The sequence below is a fragment of the Gambusia affinis genome, linkage group LG19 (assembly GCF_019740435.1).
Source record: "Gambusia affinis linkage group LG19, SWU_Gaff_1.0, whole genome shotgun sequence".
NCBI classification, from domain to species: domain Eukaryota; kingdom Metazoa; phylum Chordata; class Actinopteri; order Cyprinodontiformes; family Poeciliidae; genus Gambusia; species Gambusia affinis.
In genome coordinates this window covers 23,859,070-23,877,534 of record NC_057886.1, presented here as the reverse complement: position 1 = coordinate 23,877,534, position 18,465 = coordinate 23,859,070, and the positions used below count along the sequence as shown (strand labels likewise).

The 18,465-nt window shown below is 41.6% G+C and overlaps 1 protein-coding gene across 2 annotated transcripts in view; it reads right to left on the bottom strand.

Annotated features, from left to right (window-relative positions):
- The window catches only part of LOC122822031 (myosin phosphatase Rho-interacting protein-like), a 21,701-nt gene extending 4,330 nt beyond the window's left edge, over window positions 1-17,371 (bottom strand). Inside the window, exons 1-16 of one of the 2 annotated variants that reach the window (XR_006369095.1) lie at window positions 17,108-17,371; window positions 15,241-15,318; window positions 15,101-15,166; window positions 13,377-13,528; window positions 13,222-13,297; window positions 12,142-12,265; window positions 10,071-10,233; window positions 8,259-8,373; window positions 4,168-4,275; window positions 3,581-3,637; window positions 3,433-3,501; window positions 3,273-3,362; window positions 3,091-3,200; window positions 1,659-2,127; window positions 1,194-1,286; window positions 1-698 (exon numbers count right to left, since the gene is read on the bottom strand). The exon at window positions 1-698 is cut by the window's left edge and continues 664 nt beyond it. Coding sequence is in view for 1 of the 2 variants with exons in the window: in XM_044100376.1 (XP_043956311.1) it covers window positions 1-698; window positions 1,194-1,286; window positions 1,659-2,127; window positions 3,091-3,200; window positions 3,273-3,362; window positions 3,433-3,501; window positions 3,581-3,637; window positions 4,168-4,275; window positions 8,259-8,373; window positions 10,071-10,233; window positions 12,142-12,265; window positions 13,222-13,297; window positions 13,377-13,528; window positions 15,101-15,166; window positions 15,241-15,318; window positions 17,108-17,233 (2,594 nt within the window). In the remaining variant the exon portion in view is untranslated. The remainder of the gene's footprint in view (window positions 699-1,193; window positions 1,287-1,658; window positions 2,128-3,090; window positions 3,201-3,272; window positions 3,363-3,432; window positions 3,502-3,580; window positions 3,638-4,167; window positions 4,276-8,258; window positions 8,374-10,070; window positions 10,234-12,141; window positions 12,266-13,221; window positions 13,298-13,376; window positions 13,529-15,100; window positions 15,167-15,240; window positions 15,319-17,107) is intronic. The other variant, XM_044100376.1, reaches the window with a different exon arrangement.
- Window positions 17,372-18,465: the final 1,094 nt, after the last annotated feature.

The window sequence follows — 18,465 nt, the reverse complement described above, 5'->3', positions numbered from 1 at the left end:
AAACTGTCGATGGCCTCCAGCAGCTGCGCCAACGCCGGCAGCCTCATCACCGCTCCTGCTGTCACTTCCTGGATGTTTTCTTCAGCAGAAACGGCCTGGTTCTGGTTCTGGTCCGGTTTCTCCTCAGTGACGTCTTCAGCTGTTGTTTGCTTCAGCTCCGTGTTTCTCTGCTCTGGTTTCCTGCAGGTCCGCTCCGACCGCTCCAGCTGCAGTTCTGGTCCGTTTGGTTCTGCTGAGTGTTTGAGCCGCAGCAGAACCTCCAGAGAGGTCGCCAGCAGCTCCTGGTTCCGGCGGAGCGGCTCGTTGCGGCAGCGGCCCAGCTCGGCTTTCAGCCGGTCGATCTCCCGGTCCGCCTCGGTCAGCTGGTTCAGCATCTCCTGGTTGCGCTGGTCCAGAGCTCGGTTCTGGCTGCTGAGCAGCGCCACCTCCTGGGTCAGACTCTGCACTGCAGCGTGGCCGTCCGGGTCTCTCCCGTCAGACGCCTGAAGCGCCCCCTGCTGGCCGGCTGCTGCAGCTGCAGCTAAAACCAAACGGTCCGTTTCTGTTTCTGCTGAATCTCCGTCTGGGAGACGCAGCCAGATGCCGGACAGACGGGCAGCTGGCGAGGAGTCGCTGCACAGCCGCCCAGAGTCATTCAGCTGAGTCAAGCTCCCATCTGCAGGGTGGAAAACCGGGTCGGACGGAACCAGAAGGTCCAGCTGGAGAAAATCATGCGAAAGGAAAAACTTGACATCAGCATTGCTGCATTTATTTCATATTTTTACATTAATCTGCAGAAAATGTAAAACTTTGATCCAATCTGGATATAAATTATTCACTTCAGTTTAACTTTTCCACATTTATTAAATTATTCTTCTATTCTCTTAGCAAAGATCAGCTCGTAAAAACTTAATGTCCAAAAATGTAAAGCAATAAAAAATAACAGCTTTTCATGTAAAGAACAACTTTCATTATGAATTCTTTTTTTAAAATAACTTTTTTTTATCTGGATAAATCAAAACAAACATGCTAGCATAGCTTTAGCGCCAGCTGGAGAAATGACTTGTGGTTTTTTACAAAATCCTCCAACAGTTAAAATATCGTAGCTTTATAACTTTTAGCTTCAATGGTGGATTAAATAATATTTTTACTCTGAGTTGAAAAGACAGCAGCAGGTTTTGGGTCAACGTTAGCAAGGCGCCGCGTTCACAGACCTGCTCCGGACAGGATCCGGCGGCTCGGAGCCGATCTTCCAGCTGGAGTCTGCGACGCTCCGAATCGGCCAGCTGGGCCTTCAGGTCATCGACCTTCAACAGCAGGAGAAAGGAAGGAAGAGTCAAACAGCAGTTTGTTTCTAATCCAGAGGAAAACTGGCAGAATCTCAGCAGGTGGTCCTGAAATAAGATGAAACTGACTTAAAAGCAATTTATCAGCAAGACGTGGGAACCTTTTTTATATTAAATAATTCCTTAATGTTAATGAAAACAAGCTAGCTCCACATTTCCCACAACATGGAACAAATAAATGAAATAATCAGCCAGCAGATTTAACACTTTTTATCAATGTTAAAAAATTATTAACTTAAAAACAGCTCCTGCTTCTGCCTGAAAACTTATTTGTTAGTTTTGTTTTATTTCAAGTCTTATAAGACGCCTGCAGCGCCGCTTCGCGTCCCTCACCAGCGTCCGGCAGCCCTGCAGCAGCGTCTCCGTCTCCAGAGCGTCTCTGGACTTGGTGGGCAGAGCCACCGTCCTCTCTGGTCTCAGCGCCGTCCTCTCCACCCGCCTCCAGCACTCTGCCATCTGCTCCTCCATCTTCAGCTGGGACTGGGGGCTCAGAGGTCGCGTGGCGCCGCCCTCGCCGCACTGCGGCCCGCCCCGCCCCAGAGAGAAGCCCAGCAGGCTCTCGTAGTGTCGCCTCCTCTCCTCCCGCCGCCTGCGCCTCTCCAGGTCGCCCAGCTCCAGGCAGGACGCATCTCGGTTGCCGAGGCAACCGCCGTACAGCCGGGCTTCAGCTCCGACCCCAGACTGGTCCGACTCGCTGCCGGACGTGGGGCCAGGCGGGATGGGGGCGTGGCCCGAGGCGGAGTCCTGCGTCACGTCCGGTCTGACCTCAGCTGGGCTGCAGGTGAGGCGGCGGCCAGGTAAGCTGGGAACACAGAGGAGAACCGAACTGAACACCCAAAACCAACAAAGACTGAAACATCAGCAGAGACGTGCTGCGTCCAGACGGATCGTTGAGCATGTCGGGTTCCCCAAAACAAGCAGAACCAGAACCAGAGCTTCTGGTTCTGGACCCATTTCCTTCATTGTTTTCATGTGTAACTGATCTTATCCACTCAAAGGGTTTTGCTCTGAACATCCACACAGAGTGAGAGAAATATTATTAACAAACTGGACAAAAGGAAGAAAATGTGGATGAGAGGACTGGACCTCCGGCTCCAGAATCAGAGTCCAAACCTGGAGGAGCAGAAGATCAGAGACGGATTTCCAGGATTGTCTTAAAATTTCCTTTCTTTTCAGAAAAAATAAATGCTAATTAATTAATGTGTTTCATTTTGTTTCACTTACTTTTGAAGCAAATATTTGAATAAACAGCCTAGATATTCCTGGTTTCACTGTAAGATTTGTGTATAATGTTATGAGAGATTCACTGATCCGATATTAATGTCTGAAATTGAAAAACATTCTAGATTAGGTATTGATGACAATGTGTCTGATCCATAAGAGCAGATCTTTCAGTCTAATCCTACCCTTTGTGCTCTGAGCAACATCATGTTTTAATATTTATATAAATGCACTTTCTGAACATTTGAAAGAAGATTTGTTGCAGTTTATTTTTAACATGTTTGACCAAGGTAGTAAACCTATTGTTTTTGTCGGTTTGAGTTTTGTTAACAAATTAAAGTTGTGTTGACATGTTGGAAAAAAAAAAAAAAAAAAAATTCCTTTCTGCTCATTTTCAGTCTGTGGCTGATTTCTGTACAGAAGCTCCAGTCGATTCCTCTGCGTTACGGAGAACTTTTTGTTTCGTTTGTCTGATGAAACTGGATTTTTCTCTCTGGATCTGTAACCATCAGAGACGGCCACAGGGTCAAGCTCCAGAGCTCACCTGGCCACGTCGGGCGCGTCGGCCCGATGGACGTTCTTCATCAGCGCTTGGATCCAGTTCCTTCGTATTCCTGCCGTCATGGCGGACAGCGTGAAGACGGCCGTCTGGGTCTGAAACATCCAGAGGAAACGGTTTCTGCCTGCAGCAGCAGCAGGTCCGGCTGCAGAACCTCAGAGTCTTACGTGGATCTGGAAGCCGTAGTTTCTCTGGACCAGATATTCAGACACGCTGTAGCACGTCGACAAGTCGATTTCTCCTTCCGGGTCTGAAGCCTGGAACCAGAGCAGAGTTTTAACCCGACATGTCATGAACTGCTGCAGCTTTCTGCTCTGATCAACGAACCTCCTCAGCTGATGCGTCCCTGTAGAACCTCAAGCTGGCCGTCGACAGAACAAACCAATACTTCTTCCACTAGGGGGCAGCACAGAGGAGCAGGAAGCTCCATGATGGAGAAACTTTCACATCAGCATCAATCTGAACATTTTTTTACCTCGTCATCTTCATCCAGCTTCATCATCCAGCCTTTCTTAAAGTTCAGCAGATCTGGCTGTAAAAATTACAAACTGATATTAAAGGTGATCTATCATGAAAACTGAAGAACGACCAACAAAAACTACTCAGAGTTTCTGGTTGTTTTGAAAAGTTTAAACATTTTTTTTTCCATTCCTTCAACAGCTAAAAACAAAAACAAAGTTGGGAAATTATCACTTATATTATTGATCATTTATGGTTGTGGTATATAAATAAACTTTGACTTGATTTATCAACAAAAACAAGAATAAAACCATAAAGAGGCAAAACAAATGAGCAACTAACCAAACAGAAAAGAAAAGTTAGTTTTTAAGACACATTAAAAGGATATAAGACATTTTAAATAAATTGTGATGAAGGGGAGATGACAGAGAAGGGAACTGGTAGGAATGACCTTGGCTGCAGAGGAAGGAGGAAATGAAGACGTGACGATTAAAGTTTGACTTTCTGGAGGTTAGAATGATGAATTCATCCAGACCAGCCGCTTCAATCAGAGCTAACGTTTCTCCCTCAGAGACACAAACAGGTTTTATGGGCTCAGCTGACCGTCATGGCCGCCACGGCGCCGCCCGCTGTCCGGCGGTCCAGAGACCGGGTTCTCCTCTGAGGCGTGGGAACGCTGAGCAGGCTCCCGTCTCCCGTCGACCGCAGTTTCTACACGAAGAGGAAAAAAGATTCAGCAGACAGAAATCACAGTTTCCCTTCGAAAACTGAATGTAAAGGAGACAAAGAGCATTTTTACAGGAGGCGGGTCGTTTTAGTAAAAAAACAAAAGAAATGGAGGAAGCAGATTATTCCCAGAGAGACAGAACAGAAAGAAATCAGTTTGTTTCAGTTACGCCTTCCCAAGAGATTTATAGAAACTTCAGAATCTGGAATTGATTCATTGAAATTATTTGTACTTTAATCAATCAAGTTTATGTGTGAAGCACATTTACAAGTGTTTTACATCATAACTTAGAAAAATAGTGACAAAGTAGGGTTTTGAAAACTCTGGAAAACGTTGAAAAAATAAAAGTATGAGTTGATGTGTTTGTTTAAAACACACATGATGTTTAAAAGAAACGAGCTGAAAACAAAGATGTTTTTATCTGTCATTATTCTGACCTTCAACCATCAGATTGGAGCAACGAGTTTCAGGAAGTCCTGATCATTCATGGAGCTTCTTTAGAAATCTGGACTCTGGACGCTAACATTAGCATTAGCGGCTACTTGTTAGCATTGAGATGCTATTTCAACTTCACTGATAGGCTAACGGCTTTTAGCTCAACATGAACACAACAGTAGTGTTTTACAGCGTCCAGTCGGATCGTTAAGAAGCAGAAATTAACCCCCAGTGGACCAGAGAGGAGCGGCTTCATCCTCCATCACTGTTAGCGGATGTAGCATAGCGTGTGCGTCAGATTTAAGGTCGTACCAGAAACATGATACAAAGGTTCCAGCCAGAACTTTAGTATATAAAAAAGAAAAAAAAAACAATTCATTTAAATCGATGGACTAAATATGATGCAGTAATAATAATAATAATAAAAATAATAATAATAATAAAAATTATAATAATAATAATAATGATGATGATGATGATGATGATGATGATGATAATAACAATAATAATAATAATAATAAAAGTTATCAAAACATCATTGATGATGTCAAGATGGCGGCAGTGTGTGACTCTATAAACTGCAGATCACGTCTCCAGTGAATCACACAGATAATCTGTGATTCATGAAAAGCCTTCAGGAAAAATAATCAATCGACCCAGAAACAGTTTCTTGGAGGATTGCTCTGATCACGTTTCACACCGGCTCTGTTTCAGGATTACACAGCACTCATGAAAAAGGGTTGAGTTTTTGTTTCCTGCAGCCTCAAAAGAATCTCTCCATTTATACAACGGCAGAAAAACGGCCAGTTTAATCGGCACAGAGCCGCCTTTGTCTTTTCTTCTGGCATTTATGCTGAAAACTATCCACCTTTCAAACCACCGCAGACAGAAAGCCGAGTTCAGTTCAGGGAAGACGGAGAGAGAAAGGAGGAGGAGGAACAAACCCCCTGAGCAACCTGTTCCCCTCCTGGCCTGTGGGGGCGCTGCACCAACAACCACTGAAGGAAACCACACAAAAACCTCTGAAGACACTGAGAGCAACTTCCTTCTTCACCAGATGGAAACAAGATGGAGGCGTCAGATTTTAGTGTTGGAGGATTTCTCTTTAGTCTTTGGCTGAAGACCAGGAGACATTTCTGCTGCTAGCGCTAGGCTAGCATGTTAGCTTTGGTTGGATTTACCCAGAATGCCCTGCGCTGTAGTCCCTTTCTATCTTTTGGAGCGGTCTCCGGTCCGCTTGGTGTTCACTTCAAACGAACCCAGACCCGGTTTTGGAGAACCAGAGGTCAGAGGTCGGTTAGCGTTCACATCTCACAAACTGAACTGGACTTTCAAGACAGTTTGGGTTAAAATGGACTGGAGTTGGGTTCTGGTTGGAATGGACCCTAAAACTTCCCAAATTCATGGATTACTAGTTTAAAGTTTGTATGATGAAGTGAAAAATAAATTTCAAAAATGCTTCATTTATATTGATTTCATGATAAATTATGTTGCAGCAATAATTTAGTAATTTCCCCACCTAAAGTGTTTTCTGTGTATAATTATCCTTCTGGTAGAAAATGTACATTTATTTTGCATCTTTTTAATGAAACATGGAGACATTTACTGGAGGAGTTTCTGTTACTCATGTCTGAGACGAGCGGCCCGAACCCAACGGCTCTCTGATTCAGAACCAGCAGCTCCGAGAGGCGAAACTGAAACCCGTTTCTGTCCAGACAGCCCGCTCAGTTCAGAAACAGCAGAGCGGCGCTGACTGGTTCCTGCTGACACATCGCATGCCTCCACGCGCCGCTCAACCCAAACTCACGTCACCTGCTTTACAAGGCGTGAATCAGGCTGCTGCCCGGTCGGACCACAGCAGAACGTCTGGACCCGCTGGAACCACGACACCAAAAACAAGAACCAGTCAGGAACTGGGACGTTCTCACTAAACTGGATTATAAGTTACTTTATTAGTTGCATTCAGCAGCCATGTTTGAAGTTAACTTCAACTTTTTCTCTGGTTTTACACTGAAGTCCGTTTTCTCTAGTCAGCTCTCGGTGTTTCTCCAAATTTAATGAGATATTTTTAAATTAGATAGTTTGGAAAACTACTAACATTATTATTATTATTATTATTATTATTATTATTATTATTATTATTATTATTATTATTATTAAGACTCTATTCAAATATTATAAGTTTATTTATTACAAGAGTTCAATTCAAGAATACTTTACTGATTCCAAAGAGAAATTAAATGTTGTAATTCCAATTAATTCAAGATTATTCAGAGTTATTGTCGATGATGATGGCTGTGGGCAGGAAGGATCTCCTGTAGAGGTCTGTATTACAGCAAAGTTAAAGAAGCCTCTGACTGAAGGATGGTGGTCCCTAATGTTCCTCATTTTATGAACAATCATTTCCAACACAGGTTTATAATGAATATTAATTTAAATTAGTTCACATAAGAAATGTAAATACAGGTAGAAATTTGTTTGAAAGTTAATATTTTTAATGTTTGTGTTATTTTATTTAACAAATTGTGATCTCTGCATCATCGATCAGCTGATGACCAATCTGGGATCAATTGGTCGTGCCTGGATTCACCACCAGGGGGCTTTCACCTCCAGAAAGGTTCAAAAATCTCTCTGGTTTTTCTGTCTCCTGTTTTCTTCACCTTCAGCAACAAAACTCTAAATAAAGATGAAATCCAGATAGAAAATCTGAATTTCTCTCATCCCTCCAAGGTTTTCTGTGTAAAACCAGCAGCAACACAGGAAAGCAACACAAGCAATACAATTAACTTTAATCTGATTACTGTATTGGAAATAATAATGCATTAGATTACTCATTACAGAGTCACAGACATCCTCAGTGTGAAAAACGTTTTCATCAGGTTAAAACAACAAAACGTTTCCAGTCTTGATAGGAAGTTTTATTGCTTGTTTTAATGATGAAAGGCCTTCAGCCAATCAGAGCAGGAATGAACAAGCCTGACGCTAAACAAACTCGTCTTGTTTGTTTCCCTTTCTCTCATCCAGACACTAAATAAACTAACCATCTGCAGCATCCGTGCTGTCATGCATCTCCAGGTCATCAGGAGAAAGTAAAGGCTTCCCATCCGGCAGACCGGTCCGGCAACATTTACAGAAACACGAGACGTTCAATATACACAGCAACCAGCAGAACCAGCAACTCGCCTCTATGGCAGCAGAGAGGAGGAGTGGCTAACGCTAGCAGCTTTACAGCAAGGAGCACAGCCAGACACAGGACCAAAAACTCTGGAAAACTGGGAAAACTCTGGGAAACTCTGGAAAACTCTAGGAAACTCTAGGAAACTCTGGAAAACTCTAGGAAACTCTAGGAAACTCTGGAAAACTCTGGAAAACTCTAGGAAACTCTGGAAAACTCTAGGAAACTGGAAAACTCTGGAAAATTCTCTAGATAAAATGTAAAAGTTTCCCTCCATCAGTAAAATGTTTGTAAATCAGCATCAGATAATTAACCAGCAGCTCCTCTGATGAGGTCCAGGATGGGTTCAGAGTTTACCTCTCGCCTGGCGGTCCGGTTGGCCCCGGCCCCGGCCCGGGCCCCGCAGTCGGCTCCTCCGCCTCTCTGCGCTCCGCTCCGGGGCTCCAGCTGCTGCTCTGCTGAGCGATCCAGGCTGGAATCAACAGTAAAAGGTATTTTAGGCCGCCGTCACATGGAGCAGCTGAGAAACGATCGATGCTAGCAGTGCTAGCTGTTCCCCCTGCTGACTCGCCACCAGGGGGCGCGTCTGAGACAATTTTATACAGAAAAGCACTGAGGCAGTTTTAGGCCAACTGTTTAAAAATTAAACAAATTTACACAATTATCACAGAAACATGAAGATAGACAGTTTATGTGATAAATAAAGTTGATTTGGGTTTAGTTCCTCTTTGGTTTGTTTTAGGCCACTGCTCTGGCAGTGGAACATCCATCCATCCATTTTCTATTCACCTTCGTCCCCAATGGGGTCAGGAGGGTTGCTGGTTCCTCTCCAGCTACGTTCCGGGCGAGAGGCGGGGTCACAGGGTCACCCTGGACAGGTCACCAGTCTGTCGCAGGGCAACACAGAGACACACAACCATTCACACACACACTCACACCTAGGGAGAATTTAGAGACCAATTAACCTGACAGTCATGTTTTTGGACTGTGGGAGGAACCGGAGAACCCGGAGAGAACCCACCATGCACAGGGAGAACATGCAAACTCCATGCAGAAAGACCCCTGGCCGGGAATCGAACCCAGGACCTTCTTGCTGCAAGGCAGCAGCTCTACCAACTGCACCACTGTGCAGCCCGCAGTGGAACATTTATGTTTTAAATTTTACTCTCATTTTCATTTGGTCTCAGTTGCTTCTGGTTCTGGTTCTGGTTCTACTGGAGGTTTCTTCCTGTTAAAGACAGTTGTTCCTCTCCACCTTCCCCATGTTCTTTCCTAAAATGCTGCAAAGTCAAATTCATTGCTTGTTTCTTTAGACGAGGATGTTTTCACCTTTTATGATCTACTGATGTGGAACGGATCATACTGGGTTAAACTGGAATGAACTGGGCCGGTTCTGGTCTTGTAAAGTTCCCTGATTAACTTTAGTTCTGAAAAAACTAATTAAATAACTTAAAATGAAACAAAACTGGGAAAGAAATCCAAAGTCTACCTCCAACCAATAAAGACAATTATTAAAGGAGAAATGATATCTGCCTGTCTAATGAACAGAGATGAAGCAGCGTGACCTTTGACCTGCGGACAGAGGTCAGATTGTTTCTGGTGCTCGGGGTCTTTCTGTTGGTGTTTAGTGGAAGATGTCCAGGCGGAGAAACAGATTTAATTACAGCAGCGCTCAGGAATCTCTGGCCTTATTTAACGGCCGGAGGGGAATCTAAGTTTTACTGGGTTGGTTTCCCAAAAAGGCAACAAGAACGAGGAGCTCACGCTGCTGGGGGGAACTGGGAGGACTGGGAGGGGATCTGTGGCCTAAGTATAGAAACGCAGCAGTTAGACCCGTAATGGAGGGTCGGCTCTTTGATCCCAACTAAACGTTTACACATTTCACTTCCTTCTGTCTGCAGAGGCTCTTTAAATGTCCAACAGGGATGAAACCAGTAACTAAAGGATGAAACCAGTAACTAGAGGATGAAACCAGTAACTAGAGGATGAAACCAGTAACTAGAGGATGAAACCAGTAACTAGAGGATGAAACCAGTAACTAGAGGATGAAACCAGTAACTAGAGGATGAAACCAGTAACTAGAGGATGAAACCAGTAACTAGAGGATGAAACCAGTAACTAGAGGATGAAACCAGTAACTGGGTTGTGGAAACTGGTCGGATATCTAACCTTCTGCTCTGGTTCTGGTTCTGGTCGTAACGGCCGGCGGCTGATAACTCCGGGGAGCTGACCGAGGCGGCCAGGCGTCCAATGCCGCCTGAGGTCACAGGGGTCACAGGGGTCACAGGGGTCGGGGAGGAGGCGGGGCCCGGCTGGGTCGGCACGCTGTCGCCTGGAAACCAAACCCAGATTATCGTAAAATAAAACTTTCGGTCTGAAACACGAGATCCAGTTCCTCTAGTTCATACACTGCAAAAACACAAAATCTTCCCAAATAACTTTGGTTCATTTTATAGAGAAAATATCTCAGTTCACTATAAAAAATAGGAAACTAACTTAATTTTTTTAGTTTTTATAGTTTTTATGTCCACAATTCCTTAATATTGATGAAAACACTCCATTTGACCTTTGACCTGAAGAATAAAACGCTCGTCCCGCCCAGCTCTGGATTAATGCAGAAGAAAAACCCAACAGGAGTGTTGCCATGGCAACAGCGCCACAACCGGTCGACGTTAAAGCGCTGCTGATGAGTCGCTGTGTTTTGATTTAAAAATCATTTGAAGCCTCATAAATCCAGGAAACACGACGAGTTCTGATTAAAACGAGTCTCTGCTGGTCGGCCCACATGGTCACATCGTTTACCGACTATTTACTTCTAGATGAACCGGATCGGGTTTACTGTCGGCGAGCATCGGCTGTGGATTTACACAGTTTAAATAAAAACATCCATTTAATATTTTTAATAAAAACGAATATTATTAAATACTAGATAAAATGTAATAATATATCTTGATATCATGTTTGTCTTGATGGGCTGATTATTTCTATGCTTTCAGAAATAAGGAGAGATAACTGCGTGTCAGAGGTCATGTGAAGGTCAAACTGCTGGTTCAGTTCATGTTTTCAGAACCAGAAACGTGTCAAACCAAAACGAGCTGCTGGAGATTTCTGCAGTTTTCCAGGAAAAAGAAACAAGAAAAGAGATTTTCACAGGAACTGTTGTGACCAAAACAAACATCAACAACCAGAATGTTTTCAGATTCTCCATCTCCACTGTTTATGGAGATAAACATTAAACATTAAACTGACACCGAGATCCTCTGAAAAAACAGGTAAAGTTACTTTTGTCACTAAAACCTACAAACCAATCGATCTAAAACCGATTCATCAAGCTGCTGATGAGAGGAAAACAGCAGAAAACACTGAATGTTATGATTCAGGGGTAAAATCTAAAATCTGCAGGTTACACCAACCTTTCTGCTTCAGGGAATAAAAACACAAACTGTCGTTAACTGGCTGTAAATGGTAACCATGGTAACCATAATAATCACCAACGAAGATAAAGGCCGACTCCAAATCATTTTCTCTCCGTTTCTAAAAAGTAAAACCCGTTTTTCCAGCGACTCTGCTCTCACACAGTGTGACGTCACCTCTGCCGTGAACATGAAGACTGAGGAACTGAGAGGAAGTGCTCTGGATGTGGAAATAAAAACTCGGAAAGAGAAATCGGACTCGGCTAAAATCAACATAAAGTCACAACATTCTGATCCGTTTTGTTTATATCGGTTACGTCACAAAGAAATGTCACGAAAAAAGGTCACAAAAAAAGGTCACGAGAAAAGGTCGGATTTTTGTTTAAATAAGAACATTTGAATCTTCTGATACATTTTATATTAAAGTTTATTTGTATTATCTGTTTTATTTGATCACTTAGAAATTCCTCTGAAATGTATCTGGAGTTTCAGCTTTGTGAATTTTCATTTTCATTTTGTTGAAATAAAAATAACTTGCTTCATATAAGCAGAGACTCGATGCCTGCAGGATGCAGAATCTCATAAAATCTGAAGAGGATCAGCAGCAGCGAGGTTATGAACACCATGATTTATCTAATTATGTTTCATTCGTCTGGTTTGATTCTGATTCTCATAAAACTTTCACTCTTTGAGCTGCATTTAGAGACATCAGGGAACTTCTGACTCAAAATGATAATTAAAGGAAATATAATAAAAGTCAGTAAAATATTTCACAAACTTGTTAGCGAGCGGCTAACAGACAGATCAGGACTGGATCCCGTCTTTACCTCCACCTGCAGGCGGGTTGGTTCTGGTTACGGTCCGGACCGGAGGCACATCTGGGCCTGCGGGCCCGGCCGCCGACGCAGGACCGCTCCGACGGGCGGCGGCCATGTTGGCTGGGCTGGGGTCCTGGTGGTTGTCATGGAAACACAGAAAAAGGCGTTACAAAAACTAAAACTTCAGAAAATATTAGTTTTTATTTCACAAGGAAGGAGTGAAGGAAGGAATAAATGGACCGACTGACGGACCGACTGACGGACGGACGGACCGACTGACGGACGGACCGACTGACGGACGGACGGACCGACTGAAAGACGGACGGACCGACCGACTGACTGACTGACGGACCGACCGACTGACGGACGGACCGACGGACGGACGGACCGACTGACTGACGGACGGACCGACGGACGGACCGACGGACGGACGAACCGACCGACTGACTGACGGACCGACTGACTGACGGACGGACCGACTGACTGACGGACGGACCGACTGACTGACGGACGGACCGACTGACTGACGGACCGACGGACGGACGGACGGACGGACCGACTGACGGACGGACCGACCGACGGACTGACGGACGGACCGACCGACGGACTGACGGACGGACCGACCGACGGATGTTTGAGAAACGGGGATAAAAGAAAACTTCTGGAAGTTCAAATATTTTCCTAGATATTTTTCGTATTTCAGATCTGAAAAAATTAGATTTTAACCTTAAAAATTATCCAAACCCCTTTATATCCCTTTCTGGTTAATTAGCATATTGAGAATTTTCATTCATTAAAACGCTGAAGATCAAATAAGGATTTTTATTTAATCATTTGTAATAAACACAAAGTGAAGCTGCTGCTTCTTAATGAACCGTCATTAAATCCTCTGCAGCTGTAAAGTTGGTGACTCTGAAGGAAGGAAACCGTAATCAGACACTGAGCACAAACATCTTTACATTTTCAGATTTGTGGATAAATATGCATGTGTTTCCACGGCAACAGACTCCGGTTTGTTCTGAAATAGCGTTTCCTCTGCAGCTGCAGGCTTTTAGGTTCAGCAAGTCAGCGTTTGGTTTGTTCTGCTACCTGATTGGAGTCAATGCGGCGTTTCTTATTCTGCTGTTCGTTAGCAGACAGGTACGCAGTGAGCTGCTCGCCCCACCTGGTGAGGATAGAGAGAGAGAGAGAGCCGGTGAGTCTGCATGTGATTGGCTGAGAGTGGCGTCCAGTTTCCTGCTGACCTGCTGATGATCTCTCTGCTGTCGCCGCGGATGAAGACTTCCTGCGTCGCCGTGGCGATGCACAGCGCATTCCTCTGGCCGGTCCGGGGCTCGGCGTCCGTAACATCGGTACACAGGTTCATGTTGACAGTTCCCTGTGGCAGAGTGCTGGGCTGAAAGAGAGAGAGTAAAAAACACTCAGTTTAACCCCAGGAACTCTGCAGAACCAGGAATAAAGTTAATAAACCAGGATTAATGTTAATAAACCAGGAATGAAGTTAATAAACCAGGATTAATGTTAATAAACCAGGAATGAAGTTAATAAACCAGGATTAATGTTAATAAACCAGGAATGAAGTTAATAAACCAGGATTAATGTTAATAAACCAGGAATGAAGTTAATAAACCAGGATTAATGTTAATAAACCAGGAATGAAGTTAATAAACCAGGATTAATGTTAATAAACCAGGAATGAAGTTAATAAACCAGGATTAATGTTAATAAACCAGGAATGAAGTTAATAAACCAGGATTAATGTTAATAAACCAGGAATGAAGTTAATAAACCAGGATTAATGTTAATAAACCAGGAATGAAGTTAATAAACCAGGATTAATGTTAATAAACCAGGAATGAAGTTAATAAACCAGGATTAATGTTAATAAACCAGGAATGAAGTTAATAAACCAGGATTAATGTTAATAAACCAGGAATGAAGTTAATAAACCAGGATTAATGTTAATAAACCAGGAATGAAGTTAATAAACCAGGATTAATGTTAATAAACCAGGAATGAAGTTAATAAACCAGGATTAATGTTAATAAACCAGGAATGAAGTTAATAAACCAGGATTAATGTTAATAAACCAGGAATGAAGTTAATAAACCAGGATTAATGTTAATAAACCAGGAATAAAGTTAATAAACCAGGATTAATGTTAATAAACCAGGAATAAAGTTAATAAACCAGGATTAATGTTAATAAACCAGGAATAAAGTTAATAAACCAGGAATAAAGTTAATAAACCAGGATTAATGTTAATAAACCAGGAATAAAGTTAATAAACCAGGATTAATGTTAATAAACCAGGAATAAAGTTAATAAACCAGGAATAAAGTTAATAAACCAGGAATAAAGTTAATAAACCAGGATTAATGTTAGTAAACCAGGAATAAAGTTAATAAACCAGGATTAATGTTAATAAACCAGGAATAGAGTTAATAAACCAGGAATAAAGTTAATAAACCAGGATTAATGTTAATAAACCAGGAATAAAGTTAATAAACCAGGAATAAAGTTAATAAACCAGGATTAATGTTAATAAACCAGGAATAAAGTTAATAAACCAGGAATAAAGTTAATAAACCAGGAATAAAGTTAATAAACCAGGATTAAAGTTAATAAACCAGGAATAAAGTTAATAAACCAGGAATAAAGTTAATAAACCAGGATTAATGTTAATAAACCAGGAATAAAGTTAATAAACCAGGAATAAAGTTAATAAACCAGGAATGAAGTTAATAAACCAGGATTAATGTTAACAAACCAGGAATAAAGTTAATAAACCAGGATTAATGTTAATAAACCAGGAATAAAGTTAATAAACCAGGAATAAAGTTAATAAACCAGGAATAAAGTTAATAAACCAGGATTAATGGTAATAAACAGGATTAATGTTCATAATTAGGATTAATCTCCGTAACACGTCTCAGTTCCGGATCAGAACCGTCTCTGCGCTTCCTACCAGCTCGTCCAGCGCGTACGTCAGGCTGCCATGTTCGTACAGGATGAAAAATCGCCGCTGCCATTTCTGGTAACAGAAAACGTTCTGTTAGGAGCAGAGAGAGAAACGTTATGACGTCAGAAATCAGAACCACGTCCTACCCTGGACCTCTGGGTGGGATTATCAAAGTCCGTTCCCTCAGGAGCCAAACACAACCAGCCGGCGTAGACGGGCTTCGCCTGGAGGGAGAGAGGGCAGGAGGGACCCATCAGGGTCACCAGTCAGGAGACCAGTAAGAGGACCAGTTCAACACTGGTACAAAATAGTCCAGGAAACCTTTTCAAGGAAATCCTGATGTCATTGATCAGAATTGATTATTGTGTTCATGTTTTTCCAAGTGATCCATGTTATATTTCCATATCTCTATTTGATGTGATTTATTAGCAGCATCTGGTTCACAAACAGAAAACAGAAGCACTTTAGATTCTTTCTACAGATTACTGCCTTTAAAACAAACTATGCCGGATTTATTAAAGACACAACATTCATAGAGCTCTGCAGCATTTCATATCTGGAGGCACAGCAGGCTGCGTCAGAGCAGCGGCATGCAGAGCGTCTGCAGGTTGAGCAACGCGCTGAAATTACAGGCTGCACAGAAACCTGGCATGAGGTCAGAGGTGATAACATCCTGGAACAACGCCTGGCGCGCTCCTCTCACCGACCTGCAGGGACAACGCTGCCAGACGGTGCGAGGATGATTTCATCGAGACGAAAAAACTATTTTTACAAGTCAGACTGATCAGTGAAACATTGTAAACAGAACCGGTCTGACAGCAGGAAGCAGAACAGCAAACAGAAACCGGTCTCATGGACGATCCGAGAAACTCTGGAGAAAATTCAGAGGACAAATGACAGACGATACAGCTGCTGTACAACTAACCCAGACGAACCTGAACTAACTTTAATTAATCCAACAACAACTAACTCAGGCTAACAAAACAAAGCTAACCTGAAAACAAACTCAAACTAACTTAAACTTAACCAGCATAATCCAAACTAAACTAGACAATCCAAACTAACACAACCAAACTGACCAAAAGACACTCCAACTAACAAAAACTAACCTGAACTAACAGCATTAAAAAAATAACATTACAGGACAGAAAAAAACATTTATATATTAATAATCATGGTGGTCTGTTCTGCTTCCTGTCCTTCCTTCCTCATTTCCTTCCATTTTCAGCTCTTCTTTCCTTCCTACTTTCCTTGCTTCCTTCCTTAAATTAAAATACATGAATGTAAAAGTGAGATTTTGGCCAATCGGATCAAATGGCTGTTTCTGCTCTAAAGCAAACAGATGTTGAAATAAAGTGTTTGAATTCCTCCTCAGTGATGTAAAAGATTCACTGCAAGTTGCTGCAGAAGCTGCATGTCTGTTGGTGCCAAGAGAGAAAACCTGCAGTTTGGCCTAATTAACCAGAACCAGGTTGGCTTGGACAGTTCCTTAATAAATAACGTTATTGTAAAAACTCCATTTTTGTATTTACTCAGGATAACTTAAATATTACACTTTGTTTGAGGTTATAAAACAACTGAGCGTGATGAAAAAAATATTAACAGAGGAAATCTGGAAGTGAGTTAATACTTTTTAACACAACTTAAGGTGAGATCAGATTTAGAAAAAGTACATTTTTAAGTGAACAAAAACTATCTAAGTGTAATAAAGCTAATTTTATTTCAACATATTAAAAACTAAATATCCCTCTTTAAGTAAAATATTTTTATATTTTAATAATATTTAACTGATTATTCATAACGAGATAATAATAGATGTCATGAAAGCCAAAATAAGTCAAAATTGACTAAAGTCCTATCAAATTTTAATAATTTACACAAATACCCCAAAATGACAGACATTGTTCACACGTAATATTAACTTTATGATATTAGGGAGGGAGAAGTTGAGTTTTTTACGTGAACCGGGTCAGATGTAACGGAACATCACCGGTACCAGCGGCAGGAACCTACCTGCTCCAGGTCGCTGTCGTTCAGCGGGTGAACTCCCCGGGACTTGAAGCAGTTCTGACATTTGCTCTTATTAAAGATGTTCGGCTGGAACCTGTTGCAGGATCCCGTCGCCTTGTCGCCGGACATGTTTTCCAGTCAGCGGGTTTCCCTTCAGCGGAGCCGGAGAATCCCGAAAACAAGCCCCCGCCGTCCCGCTTCGCTCCCCGGCGTTGAATGAAGCGGGTTTCCCTGGCCTGGCATCTGTCACACACGGAGCTGTCCTGACGATTGTCGTCACGGTAAATGCGTCTGACGTAGGCACGAACCATCCACATCCGGCTGAAACCTAAAGAATAAAAGCCATTTTTCTTTGTTTTTGGAATTAAAAAATTCAATTATACATTTTTCATGTACAAAAATAAAATATAGTAATAATAATAATAATAATAATAATAATAATAATAATAATTCTTCAGATGTTTTTTATTTATAACAATTTAATATTTTTTTTAAATAAAAAAATATCTAAGTAAATTTGTGTATTGATAACGTAATTTTTTAAAGGGTAAATAACATGAACAAACAAACTACAATAATCAAGTAGGTTACAAAGATTGCAAAAACAGCCATTTTTATTAAAATGGGTGCTATGAAATTTTCACACTTGGTTCAATTTAAAACTTAAATGAGAACATTTACTTAGTAGTGAAATAAGCAAGAAATTGTATTAAAGTAGGTTTATAAATAATAATAAAAAGTTCTAAATACATATAATGATGGAACAGGTCAGATGAAATTGTGATGGTAATGTCTAAAAAAAATATAAATGACAACTTTGTTCTCCTTTCCTTATTAAAATTCCAATAAAATATACTTCATTGATACATTTCTTTTTGTAGAAATGTATCTACAAAACAGCATTAGAACAACAAAAATGGTGGACACATTTACCAGTAAACACATGAAGTAGTGTAATATCTTTATTTATTTGTCTTCAATATGTACAGAAAAATCCACGTAAGCAGTCAGATATAGGGAGACAAGCTTTTACTCGAGGCTATGGCAGTGGCAGGAGGTTAAAGAAACTAAAAACTTTCCTCTTCCTTTACATTTTTGGCCTTTCGAGTCGCGTATAAAACACACAGTAGCTGCTTCAAACCAGCTGATATGTTTGATTCACACAATAAAAGACAAATTTACATAGGAACAGAAGTTATTCTGTTTATCCAAGACAATGTTTGCTCAGGTATCTTTTATTTCAAAGCAGAATATTTTAAATATACTAAATTCATTTCAGGATGCAACAGAAATAAAACGGTAACCTGTGAATTATTCGGTGCATCTTCTACAAATCTAGAAAGGTGCTACTCTAAACATGT